Source organism: Eutrema salsugineum, unplaced genomic scaffold, assembly GCF_000478725.1.
Source record: "Eutrema salsugineum unplaced genomic scaffold, Eutsalg1_0 scaffold_1, whole genome shotgun sequence".
NCBI lineage: Eukaryota > Viridiplantae > Streptophyta > Magnoliopsida > Brassicales > Brassicaceae > Eutrema > Eutrema salsugineum.
This window is the reverse complement of record NW_006256909.1, coordinates 1,621,592-1,639,367: the sequence shown is the minus strand read 5'-3', so window position 1 is coordinate 1,639,367 and position 17,776 is coordinate 1,621,592. Positions and strand designations below refer to the sequence as shown.

General features: G+C 38.3%; 3 protein-coding genes and 1 non-coding gene across 4 annotated transcripts; 3 read left to right on the top strand and 1 right to left on the bottom strand.

Moving 5' to 3' along the window:
• Positions 1 to 4,830: 4,830 nt before the first annotated feature.
• On the bottom strand, positions 4,831 to 8,654 carry LOC18030752 (probable LRR receptor-like serine/threonine-protein kinase At4g36180). The gene is made up of 2 exons (XM_024149872.1): positions 5,620 to 8,654; positions 4,831 to 5,540 (listed from the first exon to the last, which is right to left on the bottom strand). The coding sequence occupies exons 1-2, from the start codon at positions 8,500 to 8,502 to the stop codon at positions 5,025 to 5,027; spliced, it is 3,399 nt and encodes a 1,132-aa protein (XP_024005640.1). The 5' UTR covers positions 8,503 to 8,654; the 3' UTR covers positions 4,831 to 5,024.
• Positions 8,655 to 8,846: 192 nt separating this feature from the next.
• LOC18030751 (probable serine protease EDA2) lies at positions 8,847 to 11,763 on the top strand. The gene is made up of 12 exons (XM_006411956.2): positions 8,847 to 9,131; positions 9,333 to 9,458; positions 9,558 to 9,713; positions 9,796 to 9,981; positions 10,089 to 10,205; positions 10,305 to 10,358; positions 10,443 to 10,514; positions 10,629 to 10,834; positions 10,914 to 11,008; positions 11,101 to 11,175; positions 11,295 to 11,378; positions 11,477 to 11,763. Exons 1-12 carry the CDS (start codon positions 8,958 to 8,960, stop codon positions 11,590 to 11,592), a joined length of 1,461 nt encoding a protein of 486 aa, XP_006412019.1. The 5' UTR covers positions 8,847 to 8,957; the 3' UTR covers positions 11,593 to 11,763.
• Positions 11,764 to 11,826: 63 nt separating this feature from the next.
• TRNAE-CUC lies at positions 11,827 to 11,899 on the top strand. Its single transcript has one exon. It is a non-coding gene; the product is annotated as a tRNA-Glu (tRNA).
• Positions 11,900 to 12,040: 141 nt separating this feature from the next.
• On the top strand, positions 12,041 to 16,288 carry LOC18030750 (transmembrane and coiled-coil domain-containing protein 4). Its single transcript, XM_024149570.1, is given in 16 exon segments — positions 12,041 to 12,416; positions 12,553 to 12,634; positions 12,733 to 13,233; positions 13,493 to 13,661; positions 13,748 to 13,900; positions 14,062 to 14,159; positions 14,344 to 14,435; positions 14,563 to 14,633; positions 14,726 to 14,861; positions 15,019 to 15,078; positions 15,178 to 15,239; positions 15,242 to 15,259; positions 15,381 to 15,457; positions 15,572 to 15,642; positions 15,725 to 15,782; positions 15,957 to 16,288. Coding segments are annotated over 16 exon segments (2,016 nt in total). The 5' UTR covers positions 12,041 to 12,162; the 3' UTR covers positions 16,071 to 16,288.
• The last annotated feature ends 1,488 nt before the right edge of the window (positions 16,289 to 17,776 follow it).

The window sequence follows — 17,776 nt, the reverse complement described above, 5'->3', positions numbered from 1 at the left end:
AGGAGGGTAATTATGATTTGATTTACCACTTAGTTTCCCATAAATTAGTAAGTGGCTTTAGGTTCCTTATGATCTTTCTTCTTTTTCTAAACGAACTCTTGAACGTTGACAACGTGTCTCTCAATCGAGCTTCATGCACGTGTCAACTGCAAGTTCATATTCGGATTGAAGAATTGTTTTGTTTGTTTTCTCTGCACATAAGTCTTTTCTTTTTAAGGTTGACGCATGCTTTTAAAAATAAATAAATAAATTCTTAAATCTTAACGCATGCTATGAAACCTCTTTTAAAGGTGAGGAATAATCCTGTTATTCTGTTGGGCTGTTACATTAGGAAGAGTATATGTCTTTATTCATTTTAAAAGAATCAGACATAAGTCATTTTGATAAATCTCGAAATAAAGCTTGTAAATTCATTCAAAAAAATTAAAAATAAATATAGCTTGTAAATAGATACGAACAATATATATTCTTAGAAGATCCTATGAAGATGAACTAATTATTTCTACTTCAGGTCTATTGGCAATTTGTTGCCGACGGAGCCACTTAAATATTACGGCGAGATTATTTTTATTTTTTAATACGAAAAAGGTAATAGTTTGAGGTGAGACTGTTTTTTGTTGTTTCTCTTCTTTTTTGTGTCGGCGGCTACGGTAAAAATGATTACATGGTACTTTGTAAATGGTAAATAAATAGATAGAGAACATAAAAGTATATGAGGGAAGAAGATATGTCCACGTAGGACGGTGGTGGGTCGGCCGGCGGTCACTAATCAAGCGGCGGAACTCATCATCCCTTAGTGGGTCCCATACACCTTTCCCTGAATTTTTTGGCCGGTGAAAAAACTCCTATCCCTAACTTTAATCTTTTTTTATTTGGTAAAAAACTTTAATCTTTTCCCTCTCTTTTTACATATATTTCACAGTTTTGCTAGCGAGAATTAATACCCAAAAGGTAGTATGGAGTCGCTTGCTGCTCTGGATTATGGGTAAGTAGGGGTTCAAAGTCACGAGCCCGGTTTAAAACAAATAAAACATAGAATGAATAAATAGGATGACAATACTATAGCTAACCGTTTAATGCAGAGTAAATCCAAACATATTTATGATGAAATAATATCAAGTGACTTATGCGTTATTTTTTTTTTCACCAAGTAACTGTGTTCATAACTAACTAATCAAAATTCGACATTTTATTTATGAAGACTTGAAGAGAGAGAGAGAGAGAGAGACAAAGACAGAGAGGTTAGCGTAACAGGCAAAAGAAAGATTCTAGTAGGACCATTTGAGATCATTTACACCCTTGTGAGTTGTGAGTTGTAACAACAATATTTGTCCAAATTCTTTGTAAGATCATTTGATACTAAATCATTGTGATTTCTATGGGTTTTATTGGTATTTTCATTTTAATTATTAGAGTGTCATGTGAAGTCTAAACAATAATGTATATGTATATATGAATTTAGATATCAATACGTGTATTTAATTTTTTAAAGGTTGACAAACGACTTAACTGAAACTTCAATATATATGGATTAAGAACTTAAATATCTGTGTGTATCTTTCTCGTTATAAAATTTATATCTATCTTGACAAATTTTTCCTTTAGAATTTTTTTTGGAAACAAGGTAACTATCTTTATCTTTACATATTATAAGCTTAAACAAACAAGTCAATATGTAAATCACCGTCCTAAAGATTATTCACTTGCACTTAGCATGGGGATAATGATAAAATCGCCATCTTCTCTAATATCAATCTCGAGAAAAATAGTTTGAACTCGTGAGTGCCGAAAAGTAAGTTTAAGTTATATATATATCTTAGTTGTTAGTTTAAGATCGACATGATCACATTCACTAGTACTAATAAGAACTATTAAAACATATGTATACCAAATTTTAACTTATCTAAGGAAAAATAAATAATACTGCACTAAGGTCCACTAAACATTCTAGGCAGAGTTTAATTAGATTTAAGGTTGTAGTCGCTATATAAATTATATGATCACCAATTGATTATATTATCTAACAATAAAAACGATATATAAAACGATTGATGTTACTAAGTCACTAAACCAAAACTACTTGATTAATTATATGTTTTTCTCTTATATGCACTCATTAGCTGATTTTGAGTGATAGTTATGAAAAACGAGAACTAAAAAGAAAAATATTGAAAATAAGTTTTTTTTTTTGTTGTGTTTAGAAATAGATGGTGTTGCATGCTTAGAAGAAGCGATTATACTACCAGTAGAGCTAAGTACTCTTAGCAATTTCTAAAATCGTAATCTACTGAAAGGTTATTTATGATCATCGGCGGTGAATGTAGAAAAACTATCGTGATGATATGGTTAGTCGACAAATACTTTCTTTTAGCAGCGAAGCAGATGCCATACGAGAATATGAACCACATGCCTAAAGTGGACCGAAGTAAACTTGTAATAATATAACTAAATTGTAGAAGTCACATGTGAATTTTTAACTTGTAAATAGCTCTTTCTAATCACACAACAATCTTGAGACTCACTCATTCCTTTTTGTCTCCTCCCACTAACATAATGCGTCATACACAAAACGGGCGCACATAATATATTTATGTATAGTACTCTCATTATGCTTATACTGGAACTGTAATCCTCAAGCTTCTTTGCAACATTTATCATTTTTATTTTCACAGCTTTTTCAAATCTCTAAGTGTAGCCTTTTGGTTCAATTAATAAAGAAATGTATAAGATTTGTTTTTTTTAATCAAAATCTCTAAGTGTAGCTCGGTTAAGAAGTGTTTGGTTTATTTAAAAACACATAAGATTTTCTCTTTGATTAAACCGCACCTCAAGAACAAATAATTTAGTATGAAATTGGTTTCTTATTGTGGCTCTATCGATTTTATAGTTTGATGCAACTATAGCACTAATGATTAACCATAGCTGAAACCAGTTACATGATAATGGCATATGCTTATACGATTGGAAAGACCCAATTATAGACTAAATTTTGAAACCGTGACGAAAAAGAGACGATGATTGATCATTATATATATAATAAGAAAGTGTATGTATTTATGTACTGTAATAGTATGAATGTGAGTAATAATAATATATGAGAATATAGTAAAAGCTAAAATGTCATCGATGGATTTGACAACAGCAAGCACTTTGGTGTTATTCGCAAGTCATAAGAACCAGATGGGATTTGAATATTTGATAGAAGAATAGTGATATAATCAATGTACATTAATTTACAATTATAGTAGATTGAAAATAAATGTTTTTATCAGTAATGCCCGATTACACAAACTTTGAAATCCAAATTTTTTAGTAGTCGTGGTTTATGTTTTACCATTTCATAAATTTATTAAAAAAGAAAAAGAAAAAAAAAACACGAATATGTCACGAGTGTTCTTTGTTCCGGGTAATATAACTCTAGCGTTCTTGGGTTCAAGTGACAACTGACAAGTAGTGGTGATTGACTGATTGCGGATAGTCCACCTACGCGATAAATCACCACTTCATTGGGCCCATTTATTTCGTAATAATAATACTGTAGATTAATTGGATATATATACGTTGGTCAAGAAGTCATTGGCTGGAAAATGAACGTGTGGTTGAATACTCTTTCAAAGTTTTTTTTTTTGGTCGAATACTCTTTCAAAGTTTCTATTACATCTTCCGAACATAATGAAAAATCATTATATTTTCGTAATCATCACAATGGCATATAATAAGATTCTATTGGTTAATGGTTTTCCTTTTTCATTAATTCATGGAATCTACAGTGCTAAATCAGGGATTTGTGATTGATGGTTTAAAGTTATCTTTTTTTTTTTTTTGTCAAAATGGTTTAAAGTTATCTGAGATCACAAAACATATGATGGCCGAATTTTTGAATGGAGGCCTGAGATTCGACCCAATATAGGCCCATTAATTTTATATAAACGCAATAAGGGCCTCGTGATTGATAGGGGTTTTAAATCCAAGGGGAAGCTGTTGCTTTGAGTCAGAAATTCAGAATCATAGTGGATTGATCCAAGTTCTAGTCGAGTACTTATAAATCATCAAAACCTTTACTAAATCCTAACATTTATAATGGTAGGAAAAAAATAGGAAAAAGAATTCATTTAGACAATATATTACTTCAAACAATTAGGTGGTATATTGTATATACGAATTCAATTTAAACAAGGGAGAATCGAGTTTTGAAATGAAGAGAGCAATTTAAAACTCTGTAATTAGAAGAAAAAAAAACTAAACCATTGTGGTTTCCGTAATTAGCAGATTTCTAAATTCCTGGATCATTTCAATGTTTGGTTCGTAATTAGATAGAACGAACACAGATGCACCACATGAACTTGGACGTTTCCACGTGCAAAACTGACCGGAGCAGAGTCAAATAATGCCAGGGTGTACGAAACTTTAGGCTAAGCACGTGACGACATCAGTGGCTCAACGGGCATATTCAGAATCGGCAAACTATTGGCACGTGACAAAGAACGGGCCCCACCCACCAATAATCCTGCTCTCTTGTCTCCTTCTCATCTCTCAGTCTTACCCCAAAACGAGTGTGGCTTGATTAAACCAAGTTTAAAAATCCAATCCCGCTTTAATGATTTGTTTTCCTTGTAAATGATAAAATTATTGGTTGAATGATGTTTTTTCCCCTCCATTTTTGTGCTTATTCACCCAACCCAACTATATATATATATATATAGCGTAATTAAACTCTCTTTGGCGCGAAAACATAACTTCATTGAAGCGGTCCCACATACATAAAGTCCCTGGAGTGTACGTTGACTAAACAAAAAAAAAAGCGATTATGAAAATCTCTAGTGGGCCACTCGAGCTGAAACAACAGTTTAATTCGAGTTCTGGGTCCAAACAAAGACTTCGTAGACCACAATAAAGACATTAAAGAAGCTACAAAGACCAATAATTATGTTGAATTTTTTTAAAATTACTTCCTTGTTTTTTTGTTTGGGGAGCTAAAAAATTCAAATTTGAACGGACAAAAACAAAAAAAAAAGGAAATACGGTTAGGCCGGTGAGGGTTGATCGGCAGAGGAAGGAACTTCAGGGCCAACACGACAGCCTTCAAGCATGAACACAATGTCGGACATTGTTGGTCGGTCAAGAGGATCCGTCGCAGTACAAAGAAGTCCGACTTTTATTCCTAATAAGAACTCTTCCCACTCCGATGATTCCGGGTCAAGTTCAAGTAGACCCGGCTCCAGCAGCTCCGTCACTTGGCCTCTCTGAAGCTGTTTCTTCACCCACTTCACTATATCCTCGTCTTGCGTGAACATTACCGGTCTTTTCCCGGTTAAGATCTCGAGTAGGACAATACCAAAGCTGTAGATGTCGGATTCTCTTGTGATTTCTCCGGTTGATGTGGCTTCTGGGGAAACGTATCCTAGTGTCCCTACGGTGGCTGATGTGACCGCTGTTCTTGATGGTGATCGAACTGTGAGACGATCTAGCCCGAAATCAGATAAATGGGCTTCGAAGTCGGCGTCGAATAGTACATTCTGTGGCTTGATATCACCATGAACCTAATTTGGATAATTAGATGTTATAAAAAGAAAACTGAAAGTTATGTTTAGTGTAGAATGTGTTTTAGAAATGTCTTACCATGTTGGATTGATGGAGGAAACCGAGTCCACGAGCGATCCCGAGAGCAATGAGGTGTCGCATTGGCCAGTTTAGGACATGACCATCTTGGTGGGAAGCTTCTTGAAGCAGAGTAGATAAGTTTCCGTTTGGCATGTAGTCATATACCAAAAGCCTTAAATCTGGTGGACCGGCGTAGTAACCTCTAAGTACCGTGATGTTTCTGTGCTTGACTTTACCGAGGAACTCGGCTTCTTTTTTGAACAAGTTCTCGTTTAGGAGTGAGCCATTGGGTAAGCGGCGGATGGAGAGAACCATTCCATCGTTGTAGTTGGCTTTGAATAGCAATCCGTATCTGGTTCTGCTAAGTACGTTTTCTTCATCGAACTGTCTTGTTGCTTCTATTGTTTCAGCTAGAGTGATCTTGTTGTTGAACATCACTAGCTTTGGTTCTCCGTTTTCTGTGCTTGACCGGCTCGTGCTGCTACGCACTCTACTTCCTGCGCTTGTTCTACCAGGGCTTCGTTTCTTCTCTCCCGTTGCAGACTGTTGTTTCAGCTTCTTTCTCCATTTCAAGAGAGTGTAAATGTAGAAGCAGCAGAAGAGTGATAAAAGGAAAGCACCTATCGCAGCCATTACTATCATCAGAATCATTTTCCTCTTCTTTTTCCTCTCTTCCGCTGTGTTGCGTTCGCATTTTCTGTTTAAAGGCTTCCCGCAGAGTTCTGTATTACCAGAAAAATCCGATGTGTTGTTGATTCTTGACCCTAAAGAAGCTGGGATCTCTCCTTTAAGGTTGTTGCTTGAGACGTTGAAGTATTTCAAGTTACTGGAAATAAGGGCGAGGCTAGCTGGAATCTCCCCGGTTAAGTTATTAACAGAGAGATCAAGCTTCGTCAAGTTCGATAACACAGACAAAGATCCAGGTATGACTCCTGAAAGATGATTGTGGTCAAGCGACAACGAGTCGAGGGACGAGCACTCAGAGATTTGTGGTGGGATTTCACTTGACATGTTGTTACGTCCCAAGTCAAGCATTTTCAGACGCGAAAGACGAGAGAGATCAGCTGGAATATGACCCATTAGCCGGTTCGATCTTAACTCGAGAACTTCAAGAGCAGAGCAGTTTCCAATTTCAGGTGGAATAGATCCAGAGATGTGATTATCAGACAGTGACAGAGAAACCAACAACCGAAGAAACCCAAAAGTCTGCGGAATCTGACCAGAGAACGAGTTAGAGCTAAGGTTCAGATACCTTAAACTCACCAAGCTACTAAACCCTTCAGGTACAACCCCAGAGATATTGTTTTCCTGCAACGCAATCACTTGCAAATTGGGCAAACCAGAGAGCTCAACAGGAATCTCACCAGACAAATTCTGCTTGCTTAAATCAATAGATGTAAGCTTAAACAGATTGCCTACACTAGCTGGTATCTCACCAGAGAATCCATTCCCACTCAAATTCAGAAAACTGAGGTTACTTAAGTTGCTGATACTCACTGGAACTTCCCCTGAAAACCGGTTTCCGCTGAGATCTAGCTCAGACAGATTCGTCAAGGCCATCAACTCAACCGGAAATCTCCCATTCAAGTTGTTTTCACCTAAGTTAAGCCGATCAAGCTGCTGCAGATTCACCATAGATGAAGGAACATAGCCTGAGAAGCTGTTTCTGCCTAAAGATAAGACCTTTAAAGCCTTCATGTACCCTAAAAACTCCGGAATCTGCCCTGTTAATCGGTTTCCTTCGAAATCTAGGAGCCCTAACGAGCTACATTGCTTAATCTCAATAGGAATCTCACCCGTAAGAGAGTTATTAGCCAACTTCAGCTCTTCTAACCTCTTCAAGTTACCGACTTCCGGAGGAATCTCACCGGAAAATAAGTTTCCGGAAACATCAAGTTTCGTTAGCGACAAAATGTTCGTTAACCACATCGGAAAACGGCCGGAGATTCGATTTTCCCGGAGATCCAAGACCTGTAAACCGGTACGGCAGCTAGCCGTCTCAGGCCGTACGATATCCGAGAAAGCATTGAAATTTAACTGAACAATCCTAAGCGAAGTGTTGCAAAAGAGAGAAAACGGCACAGTACCGGAGAGGTTGTTGCTGGAGAGCGAGAGAACCTCGAGGTTAGGAAGACCGCCGAACGCGGCGGGAATCACGCCGCCGATTTCGTTCTCCGACGCGCTTAGGTGGACGAGGGAGGAGCAGTTTGAGATCGCGGACGGTAACGTTCCTTGCAAGAGGTTGAAATCTAGCCAGAGATACTGGAGGCTCTGAAGACTTCCGAGACTCGCCGGAATCTCGCCGGTTAACTGATTGTAGGAGAGGTTCAGGAGCTGGAGCTGAGTCAAGTTAGCAAGTCCACTCGGTATCTGACCAGAGAAGGCGTTCGAGGAAATGTCGAGGAACTTGAGACTCGATGGTAAACCGACGGAGATCTCCCCGGAGAGACGGTTTCCGGCGACATTAAAGACCTCAAGCGATGTGAGATTCCTCATCGCCGCAGGTAGTTTCCCGGAGAGTGAGTTGTACTGGAGGAAGACGGAGAGTAGGCGCGTGCAGTAAGCGAGTGAAGGAGGGATAGTGCCGTTGAAGGAGTTTGATCGGAGGCTGAGCTTACGTAACATGCGGAGGCCGAAAATACGATCGGAGATTCGTCCGGAGAGCTGGAGACGAGGAAGGCGGATCTCGGTGACACGGTGGTTAGTACAGCCGACGCCGCGCCAGTCACATGGAGCCGCCGGAGTGGAAGGATCCCAAGAAGATAACGCACCAAGAGGGTCATGGAGGTTAAGCTTAAACGCCGTGAGGGCGTCAATCTCGGGCTGAGAATCATCGGCGCGTGAGAATAACGGCGCGTAAATCACCAGGAAAAGGAAGAACAGGGATGTTCCCATGGCCATAGATCCGTTGTAGTGAACAAAATGAAAACTAGGTTGAAGAAGATGAAGGTGAGAGAAGTGTCGCCATGAGTGTGATTCTTGGAGAGAGAGAAAGACTGAAAACCGTCACTGAGAGAGAGCTAAAAAAGAGTAAAGTTAAAGTTTTAAAGAAGAAGAAGTCGAAACCTTTTTGACGGCAAAGTCGAAACAAAATATAAAATCTGTTTTCTTCAAATAATTTGAAATCCATTTGAAGTCCGCACTATAATCCATGCGTATAAAAAATTGATTTTTGTTATAAATTCCGGAAACATTTTTCTAATCATTAATATTGTCCTTGCAAGTTAAATAAATAAAAAACAGAGAAAATCATCATTTTGTTGTCCTTGGTTTCTTTTTCCTTTTTTCTTTTTATCCATTTGCTTTAGAGTAAATTAAGCCTTTAAACTTCCGGAGATCAATTTTCACGGCGAGAAATGTCGTCGGAGATTGGATTACTTGCTCTACTCACGGTGATTTTGTCATACTCGACCTTGTCTCATGGATTACTGCAACCTCGTAGGATATCTCATGGCTTGTCCGCAAGCGGGAAGTACTTGACGACGGATGAGCTCTGGTTCAATCAAACCCTAGACCACTACTCTCCACACGTAATCAATCTTCCCGATTTCGTTACTTGTTCGATTTGAATTTCCTTTTTTCTTGCGTTATCGAATTTGAGAAACCCGAGTCAAAGGGGAAACTTTTTAGATTCCTTTAATATGATCCTGATTTTGCTGCGAAGCTCCATAAATAGTACTTATCTGGGTTTATGCTCTAAATTGTGGTATTCGATTTTTGTTTAACCTCAGGATCATCGCAAATTCAGTCAGCGATACTACGAATATCTCGACCATTTACGAGTTCCAGACGGACCTATCTTTCTGTTGATCTGTGGCGAAGGCCCTTGTAACGGAATCCCCAATGACTATCTAAGTGTAAAGATTTTTCATAAAACCTATTCATATGATAATCTTGCTCATACCATCGATAGTTTCTAAAATTTGCATCGCTTTTCCTCATAAACATGTTTTTAGGTGTTAGCAAAGAAGTTTGAAGCGGGCATTGTATCACTCGAGCATCGTTACTACGGAAAGAGCTCACCTTTTAACTCATTGGCCACAGAGAATCTCAAATATCTTTCCTCTAAACAGGCCCTTTTCGATTTAGCTGCTTTCCGTGAATATTACCAGGCAAGTCTTGCTGTTTTTGTGCTATAGAACTGCGTCTATATAATTCACTGACCATCTAACTGTGATTTTTGTGTGGATGCAGGAGTCTTTGAATGCCAAGTTGAATAGAAGTGGCACTGTTGATAATCCTTGGTTCTTCTTCGGTGCGTCTTATTCTGGAGCTTTGAGTGCTTGGTTCCGGCTTAAATTTCCTCATTTGACCTGTGGAAGCCTCGCTAGTTCCGCGGTTGTTCGTGCTGTCTACGAATTCCCTGAATTTGATCAACAGGTAAAACCTTCGTTACAAGAGTAAACTTACGTGAAGACATGTTGTGTCTTTTCATGTATAGAGTTTAGTTGCTTATTGAATCAAGATTTTTGTGCCTTATTGAGCAGATAGGTGAGTCGGCTGGACCGGAATGTAAAGCGGCTCTACAGGAGACTAATAAACTCTTGGAACTAACGCTTAAAGTAAATAACAAGGCTGTGAAAGCTCTCTTCAATGCCACCGAGGTCTAGTTTTGCTGTTTCTCTTTTCTCTTCTTTGATTCTTAACATTTGTGGAAGTAAAAATTCTTGTCTCCACTCTGATTAAGTGTCTGTAATCTGCAGCTCAATGTCGATGCTGATTTCTTATACTTGATAGCGGACGCAGAAGTTATGGCGGTAAGGATATACATACGTGTTTTCATATATATATGATTCTCATTTTCTTTCTAGTTTTAGATATTTATCCTCAAAGTTTGGCAGATCCAATACGGAAACCCAGATAAACTATGTGTTCCACTCGTGGAAGCTAAGAAAAACGGTGGTGATTTAGTGGTAACTTTCCCTTTCTCCCTCTTTTGCTTAAGCTTGGTGTATAACTATTATGATCACAGCAATTTGCTTTGAAGACCAAATATTTGACACATTATTTTGTGTGTGCAAATGCAGGAAGCATATGCTAAATATTTTAGAGAGTTTTGCGTGGGAGTTTTTGGACTAAGCGCTAAGACATATAGCCGGAATCATCTGCTAGACACTGCGGTCACCCCAGAGAGTTCAGATCGGCTTTGGTGGTTCCAAGTTTGTACTGAAGTGGCGTATTTCCAGGTGGCACCTGCAAACGATAGCATCCGGTCTCATCAAATCAATACAGAGTACACATAGTCACTAGCTTAACTCTTGTTTATCGTTTCTTTTGATCTTCCCGCTTACATTTCTTGGTATCTTTCATAGTTATCATTTGGATCTATGCAAGAGTCTCTTTGGGAAAGGTGTTTACCCTGAAGTCGATGCAACAAATCTGTACTATGGAGGTGATAGAATTGCTGGTATGTAACACCAAAAACTTTTCGATGCTCCTCTCTACTCTTTTAAAACATTCCAACAGTTTTTTCGGATCTTCTTGTTCTCAATTTTGCAGCAACCAAAATCATCTTCACAAATGGGTCACAAGATCCATGGCGTCATGCATCCAAGCAGACTTCATCTCCTGACCGTAAGTCTCCGCTTTCTTTGATTAACATTAACCACGCATAATCTATTGACGTAAAGTAGCCATTCAGAAAAATATTGTCTTCGAAACATTAACAATTTTAACGCTCGACGACGACACAGTGCCTTCTTACATCGTGAATTGTCACAACTGTGGCCATGGAAGTGATCTTCGAGGATGCCCTCAATCGCCGATGATCATTGAAGGTATATATTACCTGCCTCTCCTCTCGTTTTTTTCCAATGCCTGAACTGAGAAACAACAGTTGAAAATACGTGATGTCCTTTTTCTTCTCATTTTTCAGGTGATTCCAAGAATTGCAGTTCACCAGATGCGGTGAACAAAGTGAGACAACATATAGTAGAACACATCGACTTGTGGCTCTCCGAGTGTCGTGGAGTGCTTAGGAGTTCCATGTAGAGTCTGACTTTAGAGTTTACACGTATAATCATGACATTTGTTGTTGATTTCAACAAATAAATAAAAACATATGTATGTTGCAATGCAAACTTGTATCTGTGTAAACTGAGATGTATGTCAGTTACACGCACTGCATGTAGGTTGATGAAGCTTACACTGAAGGTTCTCTGTCTCACGAAGCTAAGTTCAAATTATAATTTGTCATATAAAATATTTTATGTTATAGAACACAAATCCGTTGTAGTCTAGCTGGTTAGGATACTCGGCTCTCACCCGAGAGACCCGGGTTCGAGTCCCGGCAACGGAGCGTTTTATTTTGAATTGAGATTTAAAATTTTGGGCTGTTTGACTTGTGACGACGTCGTTTGTGTAATGAGTCAACAGAGTGAGGACAGATGTAACTCCGCTACTTGACCGGGAGGAAAATCAAAACCGGTGACTCATCCATTGTCACGGATTCACCTTTCTCGGCATTTCGAAATTTGACGGTGATCTGACTTCCAACGATTTCTTCGCTTTCATTTTTGTCTGGCTGATCGGTGAAGAAAACGTTTGTTTTTGCTCCGTTCGATGGTGGATGCTACGTCGAATTTGACGCCGACGCAGAGATATGCGGCCGGCGCATTGTTCGCGATCGCGCTCAACCAAGCGCAAATCAACCAGACTCAGCCGCTGGGTATCCCGGCGGCGAAAGACGACGACGAAGAGTGTGAAAATCGTCGTTCCGAGGATCGAAAAAGCAATTCTAGTAGTGGAGATTCTGTCTCCGATGACCCAGGCCTCTGGGTACACGAGAAGTCGGGGCTTCTTCGACCAGTTTTCAGGTGATCTCCCAAAATCCGGTATTGTTGTCGTCTATTTTAGGAGTTCATTTCTGAGAAATAAACTGAAACCTTCTATGTTTTTGATTGAAGCTATGATTCGCTTTCCCTGTGTGTTTTAATTTGTTTCTATCCACAGGTGTCTTGATATTCAGCCCTCTGCTTGGCTTGGTCTCGAGGAAACAGCTAATTCTTCCCCGGCTAAGCACCACATCGGTGCGGTATGGCTGTTCTGGAGTCTGAATTTTGGTGTTATGGATCCGATTAGCTTTGATGAGCTATATTGTTCATAAACTTTCTGTTTTTTGATCTATTGCAGTTCACGAGGTTACTCTCAGAAGAAGCGAGTGATGCTTCTGCCGAGATGATGGAGCAAGAGATGGCTTTAGCTAAAGCTGCTGATGCTATGGTTCATAGCATTCAAAGCTCTTTGTCTGTAGATGCTAAGAAGGAGAAGCATCAGGAATACGAAAACGAATGCCGTGAGAAATATGCTGTTCCTGAGGTAAAATCAAAAGATGAGGATTCGGATAAGGACAAGAAGGAAACTGCTGAAACAGAGAGTCTTGAAACGGGTGTAGTTATTATAGATGGAAGCCACAAGCCTGAAGTTGTTGAAGATGACAAATCTGTTGAGGAAGTAACATTGCTTAGTCATCAGAGGAAGATAAACGTTCTTTATGAGCTTCTTTCTGCATGTTTGTCAGATAAACATCAAGAGGTTAAGAAATGTACTCGGCGTAGAAAAGGCTATGATGCGCGTCACCGCGTTGCCCTCCGGTTACTTGCGACCTGGTTTAACATTGAGTGGATTAAAGTGGTTCGTATAGTTATTTCTTCAATCAGTAGCTCATCGTGAAATTTGATGCTTTTACATAGTATTATGGTTGTTACCATTTAGCTATCTTGCTCTGGGGTAGGATATGGAATTGGCACGTCTCTAAATTCCTATACTTTTTCATCTGCCACGATCTATGTTCTAATTTCCTTCGTTTTTTGTTTTGATCAGGCAGTTGTTTATTTAATGAGAATATCGTATTTTAAATCATTATGGATATTTATGGATATTCAACTTCTAGGAAGCAATTGAGACAATGATCGCATGCTCTGCCATGGCCCTTCAGAAGTCTGGTGAAATGGAGGGTGAAAATGCTCAGTCTCCTACGAATACATGGGCTAAGTGGAAGCGTGGAGGCATCATTGGTGCCGCTGCTTTAACAGGGGGCACTTTGATGGCCATCACTGGTGGTACGGCAAATTCAAAGTTTAGCCTTAGATAAGAGCGCATTTTGAAATTGGTTACCTATTTTGATTTACATGGTTATATTCAACAGGATTGGCTGCTCCAGCTATTGCCGCAGGGTTTGGTGCATTGGCACCAACACTGGGCACACTTGTGCCAGTGATTGGAGCTAGTGGGTTTGCTGCTGCGGCTAGTGCTGCCGGAACTGTTGCTGGCTCTGTTGCGGTTGCAGCATCGTTTGGAGGTGAATTAGAGTAGTGAGCTCAATTTTTGCAGTTTGTGTGCGCTTACAATTAGCCACTAGTTGTTTTGGCTTCTCTTTCATCCTCAACGATGTATTAACTCATTGGGAAGAAGCGTCTACAATGTCACTTATGCTTGGTTCTTAAAAATTTCCGTACCCAGCTGCTGGAGCTGGTCTCACAGGGACTAAGATGGCAAGGAGAACTGGGGACCTTGATGAGTTCGAATTTATAGCTATTGGCGAAAATCATAATCAAGGAGTGAGTGCATATTTTCCCTTTGCTGCGAAATTATTATAACATAGTTTTGCATTTTGGAGTATTAAATGTGGTTGTGTCTCCTCTCCCTCCTTCAGTTTGGAAATGTCATTGCACTGAGTATTTCCGTTATTGAGGGCTACGTTTTTGACTGATGTGAAAACATATGTGAAAATCAATTTAACAGCGGTTAGCAGTTGAAGTCTTGGTTGCTGGTTTTGTTTTTAAAGAAGAAGATTTTCTGAAACCATGGGAAGGTTTAACTAGCAGTATGGAGAGGTATGTCGTGTAAGAAGTTTTGTGTCTTATAAAGGAATCGTGATTATCTGTTCTCATTCACGTTTGTGTCTGATTCTCAAGAATTATGCTATATCTGCTTCTTACAGTATGGTCTTGACTATTTCAGGTACACGCTGCAATGGGAGTCCAAGAATCTTATCTTAGTGAGCACTGCAATTCAGGATTGGCTTACTTCAAGTAATTGGTTTGCATCTTACTAAATGACCATGTTGATGTAACAATGTCAATTTTTTTGAGAATAGTTGTGATATCGATTTGATTTCCCCCAGGACTTGCCATGGAATTGATGAAACAAGGAGCAATGCTCACTGTGTTGAGCTCTCTTTTAATGGCATTGGCATGGCCAGCGACAATCTTAGTAGCTGCTGATTTCATAGATAGTAAATGGAGTATTGCTATTGATAGGTAACACATTTTCCTTAGCGCAGTAGTCAATCTATGAATGAAGATGATGCACCATTTACCTATTGCATCTCCAACTAATGACCAAATCTTTTGAAACATTGGTGTTCGTTTTTCGTTTTGACGAAATCTGTGGCTATTAATAATCTTATTTCTTTAGGTCGGATAAAGCGGGAAGACTACTAGCTGAAGTGCTACAAAAAGGCTTGCAAGGAAATAGGTATAGAGTTCACGACTGCTGCGAGGACATGAAAATAATTTATATATATGTAATTTTATGTCTTGTGTTCTTATATTTCCTAAAATTGTGGGAATTCAGGCCCATAACACTCGTGGGATTTTCGCTTGGTGCGCGTGTCATCTTCAAATGCCTCCAAACTCTGGCGAGACAGAACAAAACGGTATTTTTCCTATGTGTTACTCAAGAAGATTTCTTTCAAAGATTTGAATATCTTTTAGTTTAATGTGAAGGAAAAAGATAGAATTTTTCTTATGGATTTTTGGATATGTCTTTCTTGGTAGCTGAACTTGTGGAAAGAGTTGTTCTTCTTGGAGCTCCCATTTCAATCAACAATGAAAACTGGCGAGACGTAAGGAAGGTAATCAACTCTCTTTTCATTTCATTAACCTTACTAAAACAAATGTCACGTCCGTAGAATCGAATCTTAAATGAGTGTTTTGTTTTCTTTTATTTCTCTGGTCCTATTTGGCAGATGGTAGCTGGAAGATTCATCAATGTTTATGCAACAAACGATTGGACCCTCGGTGTTGCATTTCGCGCTAGGTACGTAATACATAACTTCCATTATTCTACTTTTTGTGGCCTACCTAACTTGTTTTTCTTTTCTGTCATTATCTTTCCACAGTTTATTATCTCAAGGATTAGCCGGAATCCAACCGATTTGTATCCCGGGGATCGAAAATGTAAGCCATCTCTTTCTCTTGTCCTTTCTATTTATTTTCCATTAATGAAAGTATGAAACGATATTATCATCAGAAATGAAGTTATCATCAAAAAAGATATAAGATCGCTTTCAATGATTGTAAAGTTTCAATCATAATTTAATCATTTCACCTCTCGATTTCAACGTTTTACAGGTGGATGTAACACATATGGTGGAAGGTCACTCTTCATATCTATGGAAAACTCAGCAGATTCTAGAGAGGCTCGAAATCGACACCTATTACCCTGTTTTTCGAGACATTCTCTAACCAAATCAGTTTTAGATACGTATCACATTTTCACCAAACTTCACATGTTTGTATACATAAAAAGCTGTTATACGTTAGACATTAATTTAAGGGCTGTATTTTGTTTGTTTGTTTGTAGTCGTCGCCTTTGCTTTCAAACATTCGTCGACACCGGCGAAAGACGAGAGGCTTCGGTTTTGTAATTTTCTAAATTTATTAAACGACATCGTGTTGAATCATCCACGACATACGGAACTGTCTTCGTTGAACGTTCTTATGTTTCAATTTTTTTTTATATATAAGAAAGTCAAAAGTGAAAATGTTGCTTATCTGATGATGCTAAGTCGGAACAGGAGAAGAATCAAAAGTTCCGGACCTTTATTTTCGAGTTCATATCAATTTCCTGGTTACGGTTACTTAAAAAAATGCTATTTAAGACAAAATAGACCTCTGGAGTACATCTAGAACTACTATATACAATGTTTCTTCACCACTGGTGGTCCATCCAAGCTAAGATATAAATTACACATTCACATCGCAACTATTTTAAAAAGCAACCCATTAAGTTTATTTATTTGCTCTCATCATCACATTTATATTCATAAATTCAGCCCTGACAACAACAAAAAATATAGATAAAAAAAACAAAAAAAAAAATAGAAAAATAAAATTCAGCCTGGACAACTGATCGAGTTTCTATAAATTTGTCAATTGCATAATTTTGCGACTCCGTGCAAAAGTCAATATTACCTACCCGTTTCTATTTTTTCAACGGTTTGTTATTTTAAAAGTTTTCTCAACGTTGTTTTTATGAAGCTATATATTCTGTTCGATCCAAAGTTAAAAGATTTGCTTCCCTGAAGTTAATGAAACAAGGTGCAATGTATTTGCTGATTTCATAGATAGCTAAAGGAGGCAAAATCTTCTTCTCCTTTTAAAATATCAATGAACTTCAAAATTATTGAAAATGAGGGAGCTAGTTGAAATTAAATATCTGAGCGATCTAAAATATCTTAAGCAATCTGTTTCTCTCATCCTTCGAGATTACAATACATAATTCATTCATCAGATGATGAAACAAGATTTGTTTTCGAGTGAATATTTAACAGATTATTGTCAGAAAGGGTGTCAGATCGCTTTCAATCAAACAATAAGTGAAAGGTCAACTATGATTTTCAGATTAGTGTGAATGTTTTATATTTTTAACAAAAAAAAAAAAGTGAGCGATTTAATCGGTCTCAACATTACAAGTGAATACGTGAACAATATGGTGGAAGTCAAGGTCACTCCTCAAATTTATGGACAACGTAGCAAATCGGAATCTGACAAAACGTATATATAATGATTTTTATGTAAGTAATTCAGACTCCAAATTTGACTAACATGAGATCTTCCTTCTTATTCACTCTCGGATGCTATTTAAACATTCGAACTTCATATCAATTAGCAATGAATTATGATCTCATTCATATTTCATATTACGTCATGTTTCGTCAACGCTGTGAGATTCTAACATATCCGTATGGGACCTCCTTACTTCATATTTTTACTAGATTTCACATGTTCTGAATTACAGACAACAAAAAAGTCATTCATTGTACGTCGACACTACGGGTTTCTTTTATTTTGTTTGTATGTTAATTTTCATCGTCTTAGTTTAAACGTTTGTAAACGCCGGGGGAAAGACGACAACTTATGCGTTGTTATTATTCGAATCGTCGTCGTGC